The sequence below is a fragment of the Papilio machaon genome, chromosome 6 (assembly GCF_912999745.1).
Source record: "Papilio machaon chromosome 6, ilPapMach1.1, whole genome shotgun sequence".
In the NCBI taxonomy this organism is placed as follows: domain Eukaryota; kingdom Metazoa; phylum Arthropoda; class Insecta; order Lepidoptera; family Papilionidae; genus Papilio; species Papilio machaon.
Window position 1 is genome coordinate 4,165,825 of NC_059991.1, and position 18,142 is coordinate 4,183,966.

General features: G+C 32.7%; 2 protein-coding genes across 2 annotated transcripts in view; both read right to left on the reverse strand.

The window, feature by feature from the left end:
- LOC106714961 overlaps window positions 1-18,142 on the reverse strand; it is a 167,364-nt gene that overhangs the window by 130,986 nt on the left and 18,236 nt on the right. The gene's annotated exons all lie outside the window — the stretch shown is intronic.
- On the reverse strand, window positions 2,922-17,345 carry LOC106714787. Its single transcript, XM_045678403.1, has 14 exons — window positions 17,341-17,345; window positions 16,420-16,600; window positions 14,086-14,147; window positions 13,751-13,918; window positions 12,670-13,664; window positions 12,300-12,468; window positions 7,329-8,556; window positions 7,109-7,242; window positions 6,513-6,663; window positions 5,731-5,860; window positions 4,590-4,756; window positions 4,049-4,168; window positions 3,901-3,971; window positions 2,922-3,823 (listed from the first exon to the last, which is right to left on the reverse strand). Exons 1-14 carry the CDS (start codon window positions 17,343-17,345, stop codon window positions 3,145-3,147), a joined length of 4,260 nt encoding a protein of 1,419 aa, XP_045534359.1. The 3' UTR covers window positions 2,922-3,144.

The window sequence follows — 18,142 nt, forward strand, 5'->3', positions numbered from 1 at the left end:
GGCAACTAATATTTAATAAATGTTATTCTAATATTTTTATGATAAATATTCCTTTATTTCTGATTGAATTAATACTTTCTTTAAATTTATTATTATTTTATAAGTATTAAATAATTTCACAGTGGTTTTAAAATTCAGATAGAGAAAACTAAAGTATTTTATTTAGCGTTATAATTTACAATCAATGTAGAAGTAATAATGTTTCACAATTCAATGTACTGATTTAAATATTATAAGCTTGTTATTCTGTAGTTTCTCTTATAATTATGTACAATTTTAGTCCAAATATAATATAATGAATAATTATACATCTAACTTATATAGAAACGGCTAAAACACTCACGTATATATATCCGGTGTCGTCACCGACTAGTTTCGAGCCCTACGGGGGCTCTTCATCAGGGTGAGTGGGATTGGTATTATTTCGCGGAGGGTTTCAGTGAGCGACGGGCCGCGTCCGCGAAATAATACCAATCCCACTCACCCTGATGAAGAGCCCCCGTAGGGCTCGAAACTAGTCGGTGACGACACCGGATATATATACGTGAGTGTTTTAGCCGTTTCTATATAAGTTAGTGATAATGTCTCACGAAAGTTTGAATAATTTAATTATACATCTATAATTTAAATAACCTACACATATAATTGGCGTCTTTTGACTTATTACATAGAGTTCTTTTACAATTTAACTACTTTATAATACGACATTTATTATATTGACATCTGTGTTTTAAAACATGCTAACGTATATTTGGAACTCGTTTTTTTTAATATTTATAAGTTCTGATCTGATCTCACGACGTAATATTAATCATGCATATTCCAATGAATACAGCCACAAAAACGTTACAAAAGTGACCTGAGTCATTTCGAAATAAGTATGGTTCATCACTCGTCTCAATGAGGATAGTTCAATGACATATAAAAATAAAATATTTGATTGTTTTTGATATCGAAATTTTATAATAAATACAGGAAATTTTGTTCTGTCTCTTATTAAACAGTAAACTTATACATTGTACATAGTCTAAAGTTGAAATAATATCTGGGTCGATGACGTCAAATGCGAGCACAATAAGCTTTCCTTTAAGCAGCTTACTTTGGAACGCTCTCTCGAAGATCTCGAGTTATTTCTTGTCTGGCCGTTTAAGTTGTTTGCTCGTTTAGCTCTATTGTAATATACGTTTATAAAATTATTTTTAATTTTTTTGCCTATACCTAATCCTCAATCAGGAAATGTATCTTTGGATGGGAATATTTTCCTTCAGTAGAATTACTTGTAATTTGACATAAAAACATTTCAGTACAAACAACAGTACAACAAAAGTCGCAGGCAACAGTTAGCTGTTTTACAAAACAGTTGAATTTCCTATTAAAGTTGGGTTAGGTTAGGTTATTGAATATCTTTACAGGATCTAGATATTTTAACAGAGATGAAGATTAAAAATTATTTTTAATTACTATTTGTTACTTTATTCAGATCAGCTCTTATAAACATCTTATTGAAAATAAAACCCACAATTTACATGTCATTTATTTTTCTTATGTTCACGGTTAACAATACTATAAGATTTAGATATATTTATGTACTGTTTTCATAAATATTCCAATTCATCGTTCTTCTTCCTCGAAGACTTGATCGGTTTCTATTTCTGCCAGCTATTCAACCTAGGAATAAATTAGTTGATAAATAAAAATTTTCTACGATGTATAATTGAAAAATAAATTTCGTAAAATCATTTTAAAATAAAATAAAAGACTCATGAATCGAATAGCATATAACATATGCAATACAATCTTTAATTTACACAATTATACTGTACTCTACATGCATTCTTTCTATATTTATCAATTAATCTATAGATTAATATCATATATCTAAGAGAGAAATCCATAAGACTTTTAATATCACTAGATGAATCACATCCAATAGAATTGATAAACTCATCATTTAAACTTGAATTTGGTCCAAAAATTTTAAGTTTTCAAAAATATTATGAACGTCATACAAATTAAAAATTGAAGACAAAATTATGGATACAATTTTTTTTTCCAAGATGAATGTTCTCAAATTATTTTTGCGTCATACTGATATTGTTATATTTTGTGAAAAATTATTTACTTACTACTTTCATAGGTTATTCATTCGATTGAAATTTTAAAGAATAATTTATTGGGAATAATTACAAAACCGATAAAAAATCACGTACAGTTGTAATTTTTACTCATACAAATGTTATTGCTTTTCAACTGTTTTCTTTAATATTTTATTCGTGAAAAAAAATCAGTAAATAACCACAGGATTAGTATAAGTGTGTTTATTTTAAGGTTTTTTTCTTAAATAGAGCTAGGGTGCAAACTCTAAGAAAAAAATGTTACTTTAGTTTACAATTATTTTAATGGCAGTAATTTTATAATAAATTTATTTTGATCTACATCTATTATTAAATTTTTAATTAACTTCATTTGGGGTTTAATTTTTGAATGTTAATTCATAAATCAAAACAAAATAAGATAGAACATCGGATACAATATTTTGGTACATTGTGTTACATTATTTTGGCACAGAAGACACAATAAAATATCGTGTTACCAGTGTATTAACCATATCTCAAATAAATTTACGACACTTGCAAAGTAATAAATACATTAATGTTTTTATTACATTAAAACTCTACCACGAACTAGTCTAAATTTAGGATAAAGCACTTCACATGTCATGGTCATATCTGCAATACATAATAACATATACTCTACAGTCAAATTTTTATTATACTACTATACTTAGTCTATTTACCATTCCTTAATGAGATTTATGGACGTTAATTTTTCCAATTTCCATTAAATTACTAATCGTACCATTAATTAAATTGTTTGACGCGAATATAAATTGAAGAAATTTCATTGTAAAATAAGGCAGCTTTAAATACGATAATACCAAGACACTCAAATGAACACCGATCGTTTAAGTAATATCTGGTAGGCAAACGCATCAAACAATGTAAAAAAGGCACCTTCTTCACGCCCATAGGCGCAATCTTCACTATACTCCCGATCATCCTCATCTTGAGATTCAATGAGAAATACGAAGTGATCTATTTCTACAGACGATTTCGTTTCCAGATATACCTGAGAAGATTCGATTCATCCTGGATCTTGTTTAGGATCTAAGTTAGCTCGTCTTTCTTGTAGTGCTGCTAACAATGCCTCTCGGATTTCTCTTTCTGAACTTCGCCATAACCTTATTAGCTCTTCTTCTGATAGTTGAGATAATTGGGATCTCCCCCCGGAATGTGAGACCTTTGGGTATGGTGGGGCAGGTGGTAAATCATGCTCTTGGGAGACCATAATTTCTATACTAGCTCCATGTGTCGGAAGATCGATACTCAGATAATTATTCGACCTTTCTGAAACATCTTGATAAGAACGAGTCGATGATCCCTCAACTCGACGAGCCATAGGCGATGGTGTTCGAAGACGAGTATTAATGTCGGGAGGTGAATTTGTTAAACAACTCACGTCACGGCTGAGTCTTCGGCCAATATTAAGACTTGTTCTTTCATAGATAGATGCTGAGTCAGAACCTAAAACTGAATCTGTACTAAATCTTCTTACATTTAATCCAGCAACGCTGCAACGTTTTCTTCTACTTTTTGGTGAGCGAAGTTGTCTAGGTGAACGACCTGGTCTTGGGGATCGACTGGATACGTCGGGAGATGGAGATAAGAATTTTGATTCAGTGACTTCTTCCGAAATTTCCGATGTTTCAATAGCAACATTTTCTTTTATAGAATCCAATGAGTGATCCCTGCATTGCTGAACCCTAACAAGTTACACAAAAATGCTTATTTTTTATACTATAGAAGATAAAAGAATAGGAGTAAAGTAACGAATAAATACCTTCTAATTTCTTGGATCATTTCAAAAAATTGTGCCTTGCTCTTTCTTCTCCTGCGTTGTTCGTGTTCCTTCTGAAACAAATGTGCTCTCCTGTCGTAAACCGAATATTAAAATCTTTAGTCCGTAAAGACATAGCTCAATTGCTTACCCTTTTAACGCTTTTCTGGAAAAGGGAAGTAAAATGTCCTTGGCGAATGGTATTTACTAATTCCCGAGCTGCGTGATGTGGAGATACCAGTTCCACGCAGTTAATGAATCTATATAGTTTCTGTAACAAATTAAAATTTGTTGTACAATACTAAAATCTAGTTTAGTTTATACAACTACAAATTTAACACTTAAATATTTATATTACATGATAAAACAAACATTACAAAGACAATTTAAGGAGATTAAGTGTACTCTATGATGACAAGGAGCTCGTTCGGTGTTAAAAGCTGCAGTGAACTGCGGCTCACTCGACGTAATCCGGTCTTGGCTTAACCGTTGAGTACGGTAAATAAAGTGCCGTCAAAGTTTTGCTTGAATGTAAATGTATGATGGAACGAACGTCATAAAGTTAAGGGTTTTGTTAAGCACCGATAACATTTGCATCAAATCTTGTTAGACTAAAACTAGTCGAGTCATAACTTTGTAAGATCATGTTAATGGTTAAAAGATAATTTTATGGGCTTTTATTATTTTTTTACCTGGCTGAAGAACATAATATTTCTACTCCTCCAAATTGTCCCTTTCGGCTGGTGTCGTAAAATTGGTAAAGTATATTTATAGAAGAGGTGTTCTAAAATTAATATCAGACAACCAACGATCATTCCAACCCCAAGAAGTATAAATACACCAGCAACGGCGGCTACACCTACAATTTAAAAAAAAAATTGTCAAAAACACATACATTATTATATTATTCTTATAACACATTACAAAAAAACGACAAGGCTCGAAACATATTTTTGGATTACATTAATGTTTACGTCCATGTACTTAAATGTACATGTCTATATTATTACGTAGCGCCATCGTTGTAACAAAGAGTTTTTATTGCTATACATCATATTATCGCATAAAGAGCTTTGTGTAATATGAATACTAATTGCGTATATAGAGTATAGTGTTTTAGTGTAATCTAAACTGCGCTTTGATGATAAAATTTATTTAGCAATTGCTATTATGTTGAATTGGTACCGAAATTTTGCTTTTAGATTTTTATAGGCGTACATTCTTACTAAAATAAAAATCAGTTTTAATAATGTTTTAAATATAAGTATTATAACAAAATAAAAAGTAATAGAAAACCACAAATATTTTTATACTGCTTATCCACAAATCTATTGTATTTTTTATATCTCATTTGTATACTGGTAATTAAAAGACAAAAATTAGATTTTGGTGGCCAAAAAAAACTGAATTGCCTCGTAACAAAATTTTAACCTCGTTACGTTTTAATTTTCTTATCATCTTATCAGAGGTCGTCCTAAATAAGATGTAAACACACTTTACGTGGCCTCTCATTTTTTCAGCGATAAATCCTATGTTTAATCTTTTAGGTCGGCTGGTGGTAACATGTCTCACCCCACCGCGTACCCAGGGGTGGGATTAAAGCGAGGGTGGCGATAAATTCTAATGAAATTTCCGTCGGAGACGAACCAGCTGACTACGTTGGTATAAGCAATATTCATTATAATAGTAACCATACTGTCTAAGACGAGCTACATTAATTGAAGTTAAAACAATTCAATATATATTACAAGTTTAGTTGATTGATTTTGCATTAAATATTTGAATTGGAACTATTAAATTAAGCAATGAAACAAAATTTATGACAAAACTTACCCAACGGTTTAGGTTGTATACCATAATCAGCGCTTAGTTTAAAACAAGGGAGAGCTCCGTACCATTTTTCTGTTAGAATGTCCATGTACCCGTTAGATGAATATTTTGCTATAACTGCTGATATACTATCCTGAAGAAAAGTATTAAAATATTTAGACATTAAAATTAGAAGACAGATATTTTGTGTCTAAATTAAAATTAAACAACACACTAACACAAAGATAAAGAACAATATGATACTTTTATCAATAGTTAAAGTTCATTGTAAAGAAGTGACGATAAAGTTATATTATTTCAATAATGCTTTAAACCTATCTATCGATCACGCTATTTACAGATTCCATGCACCATCAATCAATCTTAGCCCGCTTGAGGCGTAGTCGTTCCGCTGTCACTCACACCTTCAATCTACGTCTTTCTTCTCATGTAAATACAGATATGCTCTGATGAATGTAGACATTTCACGAACACCCATTAGACGTACGGTGTAACATTTTTAGTTACATTATAGCAGCTTTTACAATGTTTTAAAATTTTGTGTGTGGTGAACATTCTTAGTAGGCAAAGTGCCTTTTAAACAAATGGTAAAAACAACATAGAAATAAATAGAAAACTGGAAGATCTTATTATCAACACACGCTATCATCGTTGGTTGAAAATCATCTATTTGTTTAAATGTTTCATTTGTATTCGTAAACATGATTTTAATACAGTTTAATTTTTTATCACATTAATAAAATTAAACTTTTCAATTTTCTACGCACAGTTGATTAACAATTTACCTTTAGCGGAAATCCTTTCGCCATTCCTATAGCATATGTATCTTTAGCGAGTGCGTGTTCCCCGACCTTTTGCAATTTACATCCATGATCTGTAGCTCGATAATAATCCAGTACCGGGGTGTCCGCTATCAGAAGATCCAGAGTACCATTTCTAAAGGTCAAAATGTGGAAAGGGAAATCCATAAGATTACACCGTAAGATATTTAAGGTTTCCTTTTATTAATAACAATCAATCTTTCAATCCCTAATATATTCACACCAAGCCATTGTTTCCTAACATTAACAGCTTCTACCGTCGGGTTGTGAAAACATAAAAGACAATTGTTATATCGTCAAGCTACTACGAACTGAATGATCATGGGATTTCAGTTAAACCTCACGTATTCCGTAATCGTGAGATTTTATTACCTCTTTAATATTGACATGGATTTTACGACAGTTAAACCTTCGTGACATCTATATGTGGCTGGTGTATAATGCATGTCATAAAACGGTGTTTTGTACCCATATCCTCATAAATATTGGTTTCAGATAAAGGTATTGTGGTTAGTTTTTAAATCCATATCATAAATTAATCCTATAAAACTTAACAATACCTTAAACGTTGTATTCCTTCTTCAATATCTTGTAGAGCGTAGCGTCGCATAATTTCAGCCAAATGTGGGTTATTTCGTTGAACATAGTACTCGGCAGCTGAAGACTTAGCCGTGCCTATCCGGAGAGACAACCACTAAAACAATTATTTCAATTCAAGAATGGCTACAAGTGAAATAATATAATTGTTATCCTTAAGTGTATTTGGTAATATTTACTTACGTTACTCCTTCCTTGATAATCATCAACAGCATTGTGAAAAAACAAGCCGGCAATCAAAGCTGCAATATTCGCGGTGTAACTGGCTACAAATATCACAGAAAACCCACCCCATACGTTAATTAGGAATTTATTAGGCCAACTTTTAGGTGCTTTGAATGCCACTAAGTGGCCACACAGAAGTCCCCACATCACCCATAGAGCGCTAGAAATACTAAAGTTCTTAGATCTCTGACGACCCCAAGGATTTAAGCCGAAAGGTGACAACCATTCGTATATAGCTACGGCAATTGCTGTAACATTTAGGGATGTGAATATTGCAATCCATAATTCTGGTGAAAAGGGTAATAAAAAAGCTAATAAAGGAATATCCGGACGTTGATTTGGTGCTGCTAGTATTGAAATACCACTAAAGAAGTAGGGTTGACTAAAATCAACGACTTCAGCTCTAGCAGCGGATACACTGAGTGCGGCAAATGACATGTGCGCGGCGCCGGAGACCAAATCACCAATAATACCATTCCATTTTTCAAGATCCTCTTTGGTACTTAGACTGTCAGCGTTATCACTACTTGTTACTCTATCATCATCTGTATTGTGAAGTCGTGAGTTTTTATGTTTCGACCAAAATGCATTTTCAGTATTTTTATCAACAGCCCTCTGAAATGGTTTTACTAATTTTCTCGAACCGTACAAGCCATCTTCAACTATGTACAAATGAAAATCAAACTCAAGCTCTTGCGCTATGTTTTCTAAGAGGTCCATTGCAAATCCGTAGCAGCAATGAGTAGCCATTCGTGAAAATGTTGTTGGTTTAGGAGTGGGAAAGAAAAAATCATTACTATCTTGATCGTTCTCCCTTTCAAGTACATTGAAGACTAAGGTCAGGTTATCTCTATCGGATGTTTGTGGTCGATGGCAAGCTAATCCTCGCAGGCATTGTCCGTCTTCATCAAGTTCGCCCTCCATGACAAAAGGTGGCGCTAGAGCAGTGACAATGCGAAATATAGTTCTAGCACCAGCTGATTGACCATGCGCAACGAGTCGACCTCCCGGCCAGACGATGGTATGCAATTGAACATCCCTGCCTCTAATGTGGCCAACTTGCCGCCAAACATTGCCGCCTTCGGGATTCAAAATTAAATTAAGAAATGAAAATGTTGCTGTAAGAGATGTATCTTGTCTTCCAAATCCACCCGCTAATGCCGCAGCTGATAATACTCGCATTTCCCTTAAATCACAAAAAAATACAATTTACAATTCAAAAGAAAAAAGTTTATCAGACAAATGATTTAAAAACACTGTCAAAATCTTAGCAATGAATACATTATCTCACATAGCTTTTTATCAATACTAGGGATGAAATTTAAAAAGATTTGTATTCATTATGGTCATAATTAATAGGAAAAAACAACTGGTAACGAGTTATTTTAACGTAGAAAGATATTTATATGCGTGGACAGATTTCAATGGCTACCATAAAGATGTTGACGATAGCAGTAAATGTCTAGACGACCGACCTAATAAAAGGGAGATGATTGCGAATGAGGACGGATTACGAAGCAAATTTGTCAGGAGTGCGTAAAAACATGACCTCTTCTGACCTATTTAACCGGCCTAATTTCTAATATCTATAAAAAAGACAATTATCATCGGCCATGTCATGTACCGTCAACTAAATTTTCGTTGAGTCAGTGTGCAAGTCTGGACGTCAGCCAATAATTTTCTTCCGGATACATCCTTCCGAGTTATTAAAGGGCGAGAATCTTGGCTGTAACCCAAAATTTAACCTTATTATATTTCGCATCAAATAACCTAAACATTAAAATAGTAATTTATAACTTGTGATTGTTTTTTTACTTATAATTTGTGGTTAATTTATGATAGTTGTGGCTAAAAAATTTATGCGAATCGGACGCTCCAATTTATTAAGTACTAAATATTATAAAATCTATTGCACAATTTTATACCGCGGCCTTGGAAAGATGTTAAAATGGGGATTGTGTTAATACGTTAGGAATTATATACGAACTAAAATGTAAAAGTTAAAGTGTAATAAAAGCAAAAAACATACACGGGTACATACAAAAACATATGGAGCTACAAAATTATAGCAGACTTGAGAGTTATGAAACGAATAGCAAAATACTCACGTAATACCATAACGCGACTTAGCGAAATAACAAACTTAGTCACAAGTGAAACAAACAACCCCTGTGAATAATTTATTTTCTATGAAACAACAAACACATGTCGAGATGTATTTAGGTGAAATCTTAATGTATGCGTAGCGCGTATGTTGCTGGGGACCAACTTACTAAACAATTAATGTTCCTATATTGTGGCGATGTTAAACATTCTTACATTATTACGCAAAAAATCGAATAAATCACAACGTGTTAGTTTGCAAATGACATTAGATGCATTACCTAGAGATGGCATAGTTCAAGTCAGTTCAAGACGGGATTAAGTTTTACATTTTGCAAATAGCCTTCTCCCACTAAATGGTTAATATTTAACAGCCTCAGTTTTACCTAAAAATTTTATCGCTCCACCTAAATTGTATAACACAAAATGAAGGAATGTTTATTATGAGTATAATTCAAGTAAGTGTGTACTATGTTAATTCAAGAACGAGACAAGTTTAAAATATATCACGCTATTTCCGAACAGACACATTGACAAATAGCTGAACATACTGAACTTATTGAATCATAGATTGAAGTCAGCTCCTCGGATATTTCCGTACTATTTCTTACTGACAATTCAATATATAGCAGTGTAAATCGGATTTTCAAAGATTTCCAAGTTTTCTTATTATGTTACATTTGTGATTTGTACTACAACTACATAAACCAATTAAGATACATTGATAGCTCTGATTACTATGGCTTTTGCCTGAATCAAATTTAACCAAACCTCCAAAGTAATCGCTAAGAAATTATAGTATATTATAGCGTAGATAAAAATCTACAGGACTATTTTCAAATCTGACGGAAAGCAAATCATTTTTTAATCAGCAGAGTGTAAAATAGAACGGATCGAGTTACATGCCATTTATACGGAATTTCTATTTTAAGTGAACACACTGCATATATCTTCGTCCAGGTTCTGGTTGGTTTGATACCCTCGTCAATGTCTAAACTCCTCCACCGCGGCCCGCATTCTATCACATTAAATAGACTAGTAAGATTCATAACATCAATTAATTGGCCCTTTTTGCTTTGTTATGAATCTTAATGCTTATTAAGTTGCATACTATTGCACGTTTGTATATTTGGGTACCTTACTATTTTATTTTATCACCAAATGTCTTAAAAATAAGACGAATGTGCACAGTGCGTGCATACTAAATAAGAAAAATTAATGAATAACAGAGCAAGCAAAGGGAAAGGAGGAAGAACATAAGAATCGTCAATTCTACATTTTATTACTCATTGCTTTTGACTGAGAACAACAACATAAAACTGAATGACTCCTTGTCCTATTACACGACACAATTTATAGGATATTCAGGAATTCGGAAGATTTAAAAATCTATTAAACGAATGGACGATATAATATTTCAAAACTGTTTTTTTTTTTCTTTAAATTGGAATTTAAAGCGAAGCATATCATTGATTTGATGCCTTTAAAATAAACTTTTGCCACTTTCCCTATAAATCTTGAAATATGAAAATATGTCATGAAACCAACATGAAAATATATGGAAAATTCAGAAAAGGTGCCGTAGAGAGAATAATGGATGAACAAAGATGTCTTGAAAACAAGGTTTTATAGCGTCATGCAGGCCCTGATATAGACCGGCCAACCTTCGCCTTTTAGATAGGGGACGTAAAAGTAATCTCGCACCATTCTCGGACTCGACGCTCAATTTACTTTTATGATGATGCTTCGCTTGTTACCATTCTATTCCGCAGTTTATGCGGTACGTAGTTTAAACACGGTTCAATGTTTGCAAACTTAAAGTGGACGAGATTCAGTCTAGTCTGTTTACTATTTGCAATACATGTACTATTCTTTAATAAAAGCTTCTTTGGAACAATCTAAACCGACTTTTGTCCAACTAAAATCTGAGATACTTTTGAGATTAGTATAATTTCAACCAGTTAAATGTCATCATTTTAAGGTATATTAGAGGGATAATAATGTTCTCTTAACGTTTTATTTTAAAAACTAGTTAGCAGAAAGATACTTGCTTTCATCATTATGAAATAAATTGAAGATCAAACTCTTTAACGTAGTCTATTTTATAAATATTTGTGCGGATGTTTGTCGATCTATTTTGATAGTGTACGTTTATTTTTTTGTAGTATTCAAATCGAGTTTAATCTGTAAGAAACATGCTCTTCAAATAGGTATTTGGATGAGATTCATAATAATGTTTTATTAATGTGTTAGGTAGAACCCGCAATGCCTACTTATCCATCACGGCGGATAGTGTAATCAGTCACGGCGGCTGTCTGCGTAAGCTTTTCTTACAAAGGACAAGAATAATTAAGAGGTCGTCAGTCGTTTGCTTATAAGCAAGAGTCGTTTTACTAAACTGGAGTAGGTAATTAGCTTTGTAATAAAATTTTCAAGTAGCCATTCCTTCTTTGATAGATGTATGAAAAACATTTCGTTAGCTGCAATAATTTCCATTAAAGTACCATCGTCAATTTTAACTTCTGCCTCTGTGCTGTTTAATATTTTTATGAGTATGTCAATATGAAAGAATATATAAAATATGGATAAAGGACTTACAAGTCAATTTCTTTTTAAATATTAAGGCAAAACTACACAAAGAAGGGCGCAAAGATTGACTTCAAACTACGAATTAGGTAAAAAGTATGGTCGCCATGATATGATCTCACGTTTATAAGCAAACTAGTTTAAAATAATGCTCTAAATTCGCGATTAAAAAAAGAATTCTCAATGCATGGACATAAATAGACGGATGAAGGGAATAAGGAGAGTAACATTTAAACTTACCTTACAAATTCTATTGAAAAATCCGCAGCAGCGTCACTCGGTTCCTCCCAACATGATGCGGCGGCGTCGCTTAAAAATTGAGCCTGTGCTGACCATGCATCGCATGCTCGCAACACCCGGTACAGTGCACTCACTGTCAAACGGACAGCCGACCTTATGAATGTTTCATCTAAAATGCAGAAGTTTTAAATGTTACTTTCTTCTATTATTACTTGCATCTAAAAAAAAGTTTACGAAAAATACTCGAAGGAAGATAGAAAAAAATTGAATTGAAATAAATTAAAATCGCATAATACTCATACGTCAAGCAGTAGTCATAAACTTTGTGAATTATCTCCAAGATTGATTTCGCAGTTTGTTAATTCCTTACCAATTTTCATAGGCTGAGGGTACAACGCCAAAAGTCCAACTGGAAGGTTATTAAACACCGTACTTCTGTTCTCTTTTAACTTTTTTATATCTCCATTATTTTCGTCGACAGTTTTTTCATCATTCATTAAATATTTATCTGTTCTCTTTACTAATTTATCTCTAACATTATTCGTAGTAGAAGTATGCACCGTGGGATTCAATAAGAAATCACTAATATCACTTGAAAAAAATACACTATCACTTAATTCCCGGTCTTTAACATTAATATCTATATATCTTTCTTTTAATAATTTTCTTGCTTTACCTAAGTCTTTAAAAGTTATACTATTTACATACTTATTAAATGATTCATTTTCTGTTTTACTTCTAGAAGTAGTTTCAATATTATCTTTATGAATATTATTCACATGGAAGGAACTAACATCTTCCTTTTCTAATAAATCATTTTCAATTTTAGAACTTTCAACGCCTTTTTTATCTACATTTATTTTCCTAATACTTTCCGAACTACCATTTTGACTTACATTGTAGGAATTAATTAGATTTACATTTAATAATTTGTTTTTAATGTGCGCTTTAGATTTATTAATACTTCTTCTACCATGACTATTATCTAATTTTAAAATATATTCGCTAATTACGTTATTATTCGTTATCTTATTATATGTTATAGATGAAGAGCTGAAATTCGCATCGACTATCGAATTATTGTCTGCATCATCTCGTTTACTGCGTTCAAAGCTGTCATAAAATAATGCTTCATCTTTATAACTAGAGCTTGCAGCGTCACGTATACTGTCTTCAGTGTACTGAGTTGAATTAACTATGTTTTGGAAAACGTCGAATTCACTGGAAGCGTCAAGCCATAGCCAAAAAAAATGTCCGTCGAGCATGTTGAGTCGCTCCGCTTCATCCATAACAAGCTTGGCATAATGAATATCTGATATCAACACCACGACTCCTCGCGTTAACCTTGAAACTTCCGCCAGGCGTCTAAAAATAGTAAAATAAGTAATAATATACAGATAATTAACAAATTATGTACCGTACTACATTAATATGTCACTTGGACAGCTTACCTGAAAATAGCATGTCGGGAATATTTTGTGGGAAGCGAGAGCCATATAGGATTCAATGGTTGAGTTGTCAGAATCGAAGACAAGTCTTTTCTTAAATAAAGCGATGAATAAATATCTTCTTCCGCCAGCAAAGTAAATGTATGCCAATGGGTATGCAAAAGTGTAGCTCTGTAATATAAATAAATATAGGTTTTTTCTTAATATTAAATTGATTACAAATTCCAATATCGTTTGTAAATTAGTAATGGTTCATAATTACAGCATTTAGAATTTAAATATATTATTTTAAAAGAGATTGATTGATGTAGTTAACATCTATTTTAATTACAAGTTACCTTAAAGCGTGTAGCGTCTCCCTCGCAGTAATCTCCAGTCTTATCTCCAAGGGTAGTATATCCTGAGTAAAGATTAGGTACATTTAGCGGATATTAGCATACTTCGTCATTTTAATCTATTCAAAATTGTCTGGCATTGTAAGCAGGCTATTAGTTCACGTCGTTGTGTAATCGGACGTTAGAGTGGGAAATAAATTGCTATCATTTTCTGAGACACCTAGTTGAGCTCGCATCGCTGGAAAAAGGGGATAGAATGGCGACAAAAAAGCCCCTTGGAATGTCGTGATTTCATAGATATATACGTTCCACGTCTCACAATACCGGATGCTTTTTGTTTCTGTCTATTTATTTATTGTTCTCGCTTGTGACGATATACTCTTAGGTAGAAAACTATTGCTTTTTTATTAGGATAAAGGGTAGACAGTGACATGAATAGATGTATTTTCCTTTCATATGTTAAGACGTTTAAATTATTTGTTCAATCCCAAGTTGTTGGTCACCTTATAAGATTATAGGTTATAATTATATACGAAATATTTCGTGAGGCAGCGTCGGTGACTCAGGGGTTAAACACTTGACTTTCAATCTGCAGGTCCTGGGTTCGAATCCCGCCATGTACCAATGTGTTTTTCGATTTTCGATTTCCATATGTACATTTATCTGAGGTTCGTACGGTGAAGAAAAACATCGTGACGCAACCCGCACATATGTGTGAATTCCCTGGAGAAAAAGACGGCGACGAGGCTCACCACCCGTCATGTTCCGTCTCCCGAAATGGCGAAAAGAGGATTGCGGAGTTCTTTTAGCCACATCAAATAGAAGTCCGTTATCTCTGCCTACCCTTCTAGGTTACAGGCTTGAGTTGTGTAATGTAGTATTTCGTCAGGATTATAATAATGCAATCACTTAGAATTTTGTTGATACATATGTTAAGATTTGATACTGTCCGCTTATATGGATTACAACCGCATGTCCACAATGTTATTTACAAGATTTAACCGCTTACATTGTGGTTCAGTTTGTATTGTTTAAGTACTTTCACAACTGAGATTAAATTTTTTATGATAATTAGATTACATAAAATTAAATATTTTGAATATAATTTAGGAAGAATATGTGTTACTTAAAAGGATCGAATAAGAGTCGTTTTAATTACTAATTGTATAAAACGGAACACGTTTGAATTCTTGTGTAACCTGTGTAAACAATTTTGTAAATGTATTTCAATATACTTAATATTTACACACGTTTGTTCATGCGTGTAAATATATATTTACAACTTGCATGAACAATCGTACATTCGCAAAGCCCGCATTTAAGGACGAAAGTAAAATAGTGTTTAAAGCGGATAAATTTTGTAGTATAGTATATAGTATTTCATAATTTCATACATTTTATACAGTGATTTATATTATAATTTTTTTTATTTACTGGTAACCTAAAGTTATAAACTATAAAAATATTGTAAAACAATCAGAATACTCGAACGCTGTATACTTTATTTAAGCTACTAATTAAAGCTTTTGTAAAGTAATACCATAAGCGGTTCATTTAATCCTTTATGCAAATGAGCATTCGTTACGGAAATAGCTCAATTGAAAATATACCATTGGTTGATGGTGTTCGGCAGGGCAAAAATATACAACATTTAATGAAGTTAACGCTCTTCCATGTCTAATTAAATAGTTAAAATTTGTGCAACATCCTGTATATTTATAATTGAAAAAGTTAATAAGCATACCGTACACGTAACATTGATTCCCGGAGGACTACAAAACAATCGTATGATAAATAATAAAGAATATGTAAATAGTCATCAGCACTGGGGATTTCGATAGAAGGTCTTCTATAATTACGTGCTAAGGATAATAAACATTTTTCGATTATTTATTGATTTATGAATAATTTTAAGCTTTCTATGGTGCGTAATTATGTGCTTGATGCTAAATGCTTGACTTATTATTACGGTATCGTATATAAATAACGCATCTCATCACGTAATAACTGCCTATGCGGCGACGCAAGACTAAGACAATGAATTTGCAAGATAACATTTTGCATTCCGGATCAATGGCACTTTAGCTACAACTCTAACCAACTAGAATTTATCACTATTTTTTTGCCGTTTTCAAAAAGAAGGTTATCAATTGGTCTGTGTTTTTTTTATGCGTGTAACCACATAACTTCAGTCCTGGTGCTCTTATTTTGATTTCTTTTATTTTATCGAAAGCTTGTGCTTGTATGGTGAATAAGATGGTAGATACTAGTTTAGTAAGTGCCCATTCATCCTATTATCGACGCTTGAAGGAATAACTATACAAAGGTTTAACTCACATTAGCGATAGTGTAAGAGAGATGCAGATGTGAAGGCGAGGTCCGGAGCACGGGAACGCCGGCGCGCGCTGCGGCGGTAACCACGGCGGTTGCGGCGCCGCCCCCGCCGCACACGAGCAGCGCAGCCACGCGCCTCCCCGCCAGCGCCGCGCACGTCGACTCCAGCACTCGCGTACTAAACCTGGATACGAAAAAAAAACCAACGGTTAAAAAACCAATGAATAAATCTTACTGAGTATTTTATCATAAGCTTTTGTTGGTTGTAGAAATGCTGAGTATAACTTAATATTCGCTAAGATTGTTACATGAATTTTCTTAAATCCTAACATCAGAAAAAAACGATACAATAAGAAACTGACAATCGAAAATTGATGATTGTCGATTGTTACAATCTGTATCCATAGATGTCTTATTTAGGGACCAAAACAATTAATCAAGCAACCTTTCCGTTGCCGCATTCAATCTGGGAAGGGAGCGAAGTAAAGGTTCAAGTGTTGCCAATTAGTTTGCCAAGGTCCGTTATTGTTTAAAAGAGGGACAATTATTAAGATATTAACTCAAGAATTTAAATTTAATGATCAGTTATTGGTCGATAAAAATACGCTCCATATACAACTTTCAACTTAATCTTTCTGTCTTAATTATAAAATTACGAAAAGTTCAAATATTTAGGACATTTGACCACTAACAGAAACAGATAATGACAAAATAATTCTGCAATTTAATTCTGAAATTGTCGAAATAAACAATGTCATATAAAAGCGTTGGTACAAGTCGCGGTAAAGTGTACATTACTAACACAAACGACTATTTACATGTCACAAACAACTGCAAAGTTATGGAGGTACTTTCAGTGAAAACTTAAGCACAAAGCAATATTAAATAATGCAATTCGACTTTACAAACAGTAGATCTATTTACTTCATAACTCACTCTATTGTTACAGAAATTATTCTCAGTTAAAACAAAACAGAGTTCTGCTTTCTTCGTTCTACAAACGTGCTTTGAACGTTTAAATTTGAATCGCTTGAGTTTTTTCTTGCTCCTTACAATGAAAATACTTTTGAACCTTTTAAATGGTACAAATATTCATACATAAAAAAGTTCTAATGGAATCCAACATCCTTACATTTTAATAACAACCGCAATAATATATTATTTCAAAGATCATTTACAAGATTCAAGTTTCATCGTATTGATTTATAATATACAGGACGATTCTAAATGGGTGAATGTGACAAGCCACGAGTATTCTGTGAATACAAACACATAAAAATAATATTTCCTTTTATTCTGAGTACATGATTATTCATAATTTCTTCACAAGAAATCAATCTAGAAAATGAAACTTTATTTTATACTGCTAAGCATACGAGTTAATTTAAAAACAAACAAACTAGCTACAGATAAAACTAGACCGGAATAAATCTTTAGTATTTCTTTAAAGAAATTTAAATAGTCGCAAGGATTTGAGCATTGTTTATGGTACTCAGACTCAATCTTTATAAATAGCAATTTAGAATGAGGATTCTCAGGAGAAAACAAACTTGATGCGCTGCTTTCACCACAAAGCATTCTACAGCTCGGGTTTGTACTTAAGACGACTTATCCACACGAGCTACTATCTACTAAAATATTATTGTACAACAATTTTGTACAATAATAATGTATCTGTTTATTCTTAAAGTCATTCAATAACTTGTTTTCATACAATTTATTACCT

Excerpts from the sequence above, each read along its gene's own strand:
- LOC106714787 (XM_045678403.1), bottom strand. Across the intron at positions 13,919-14,085 it reads GAGACGCTACACGCTTTAAG|AGCTACACTTTTGCATACCC; the intron begins GTAACTTGTAAT and ends TTTATATTACAG. Across the intron at positions 6,664-7,108 it reads GAAGGAATACAACGTTTAAG|AAATGGTACTCTGGATCTTC; the intron begins GTATTGTTAAGT and ends TTTGACCTTTAG.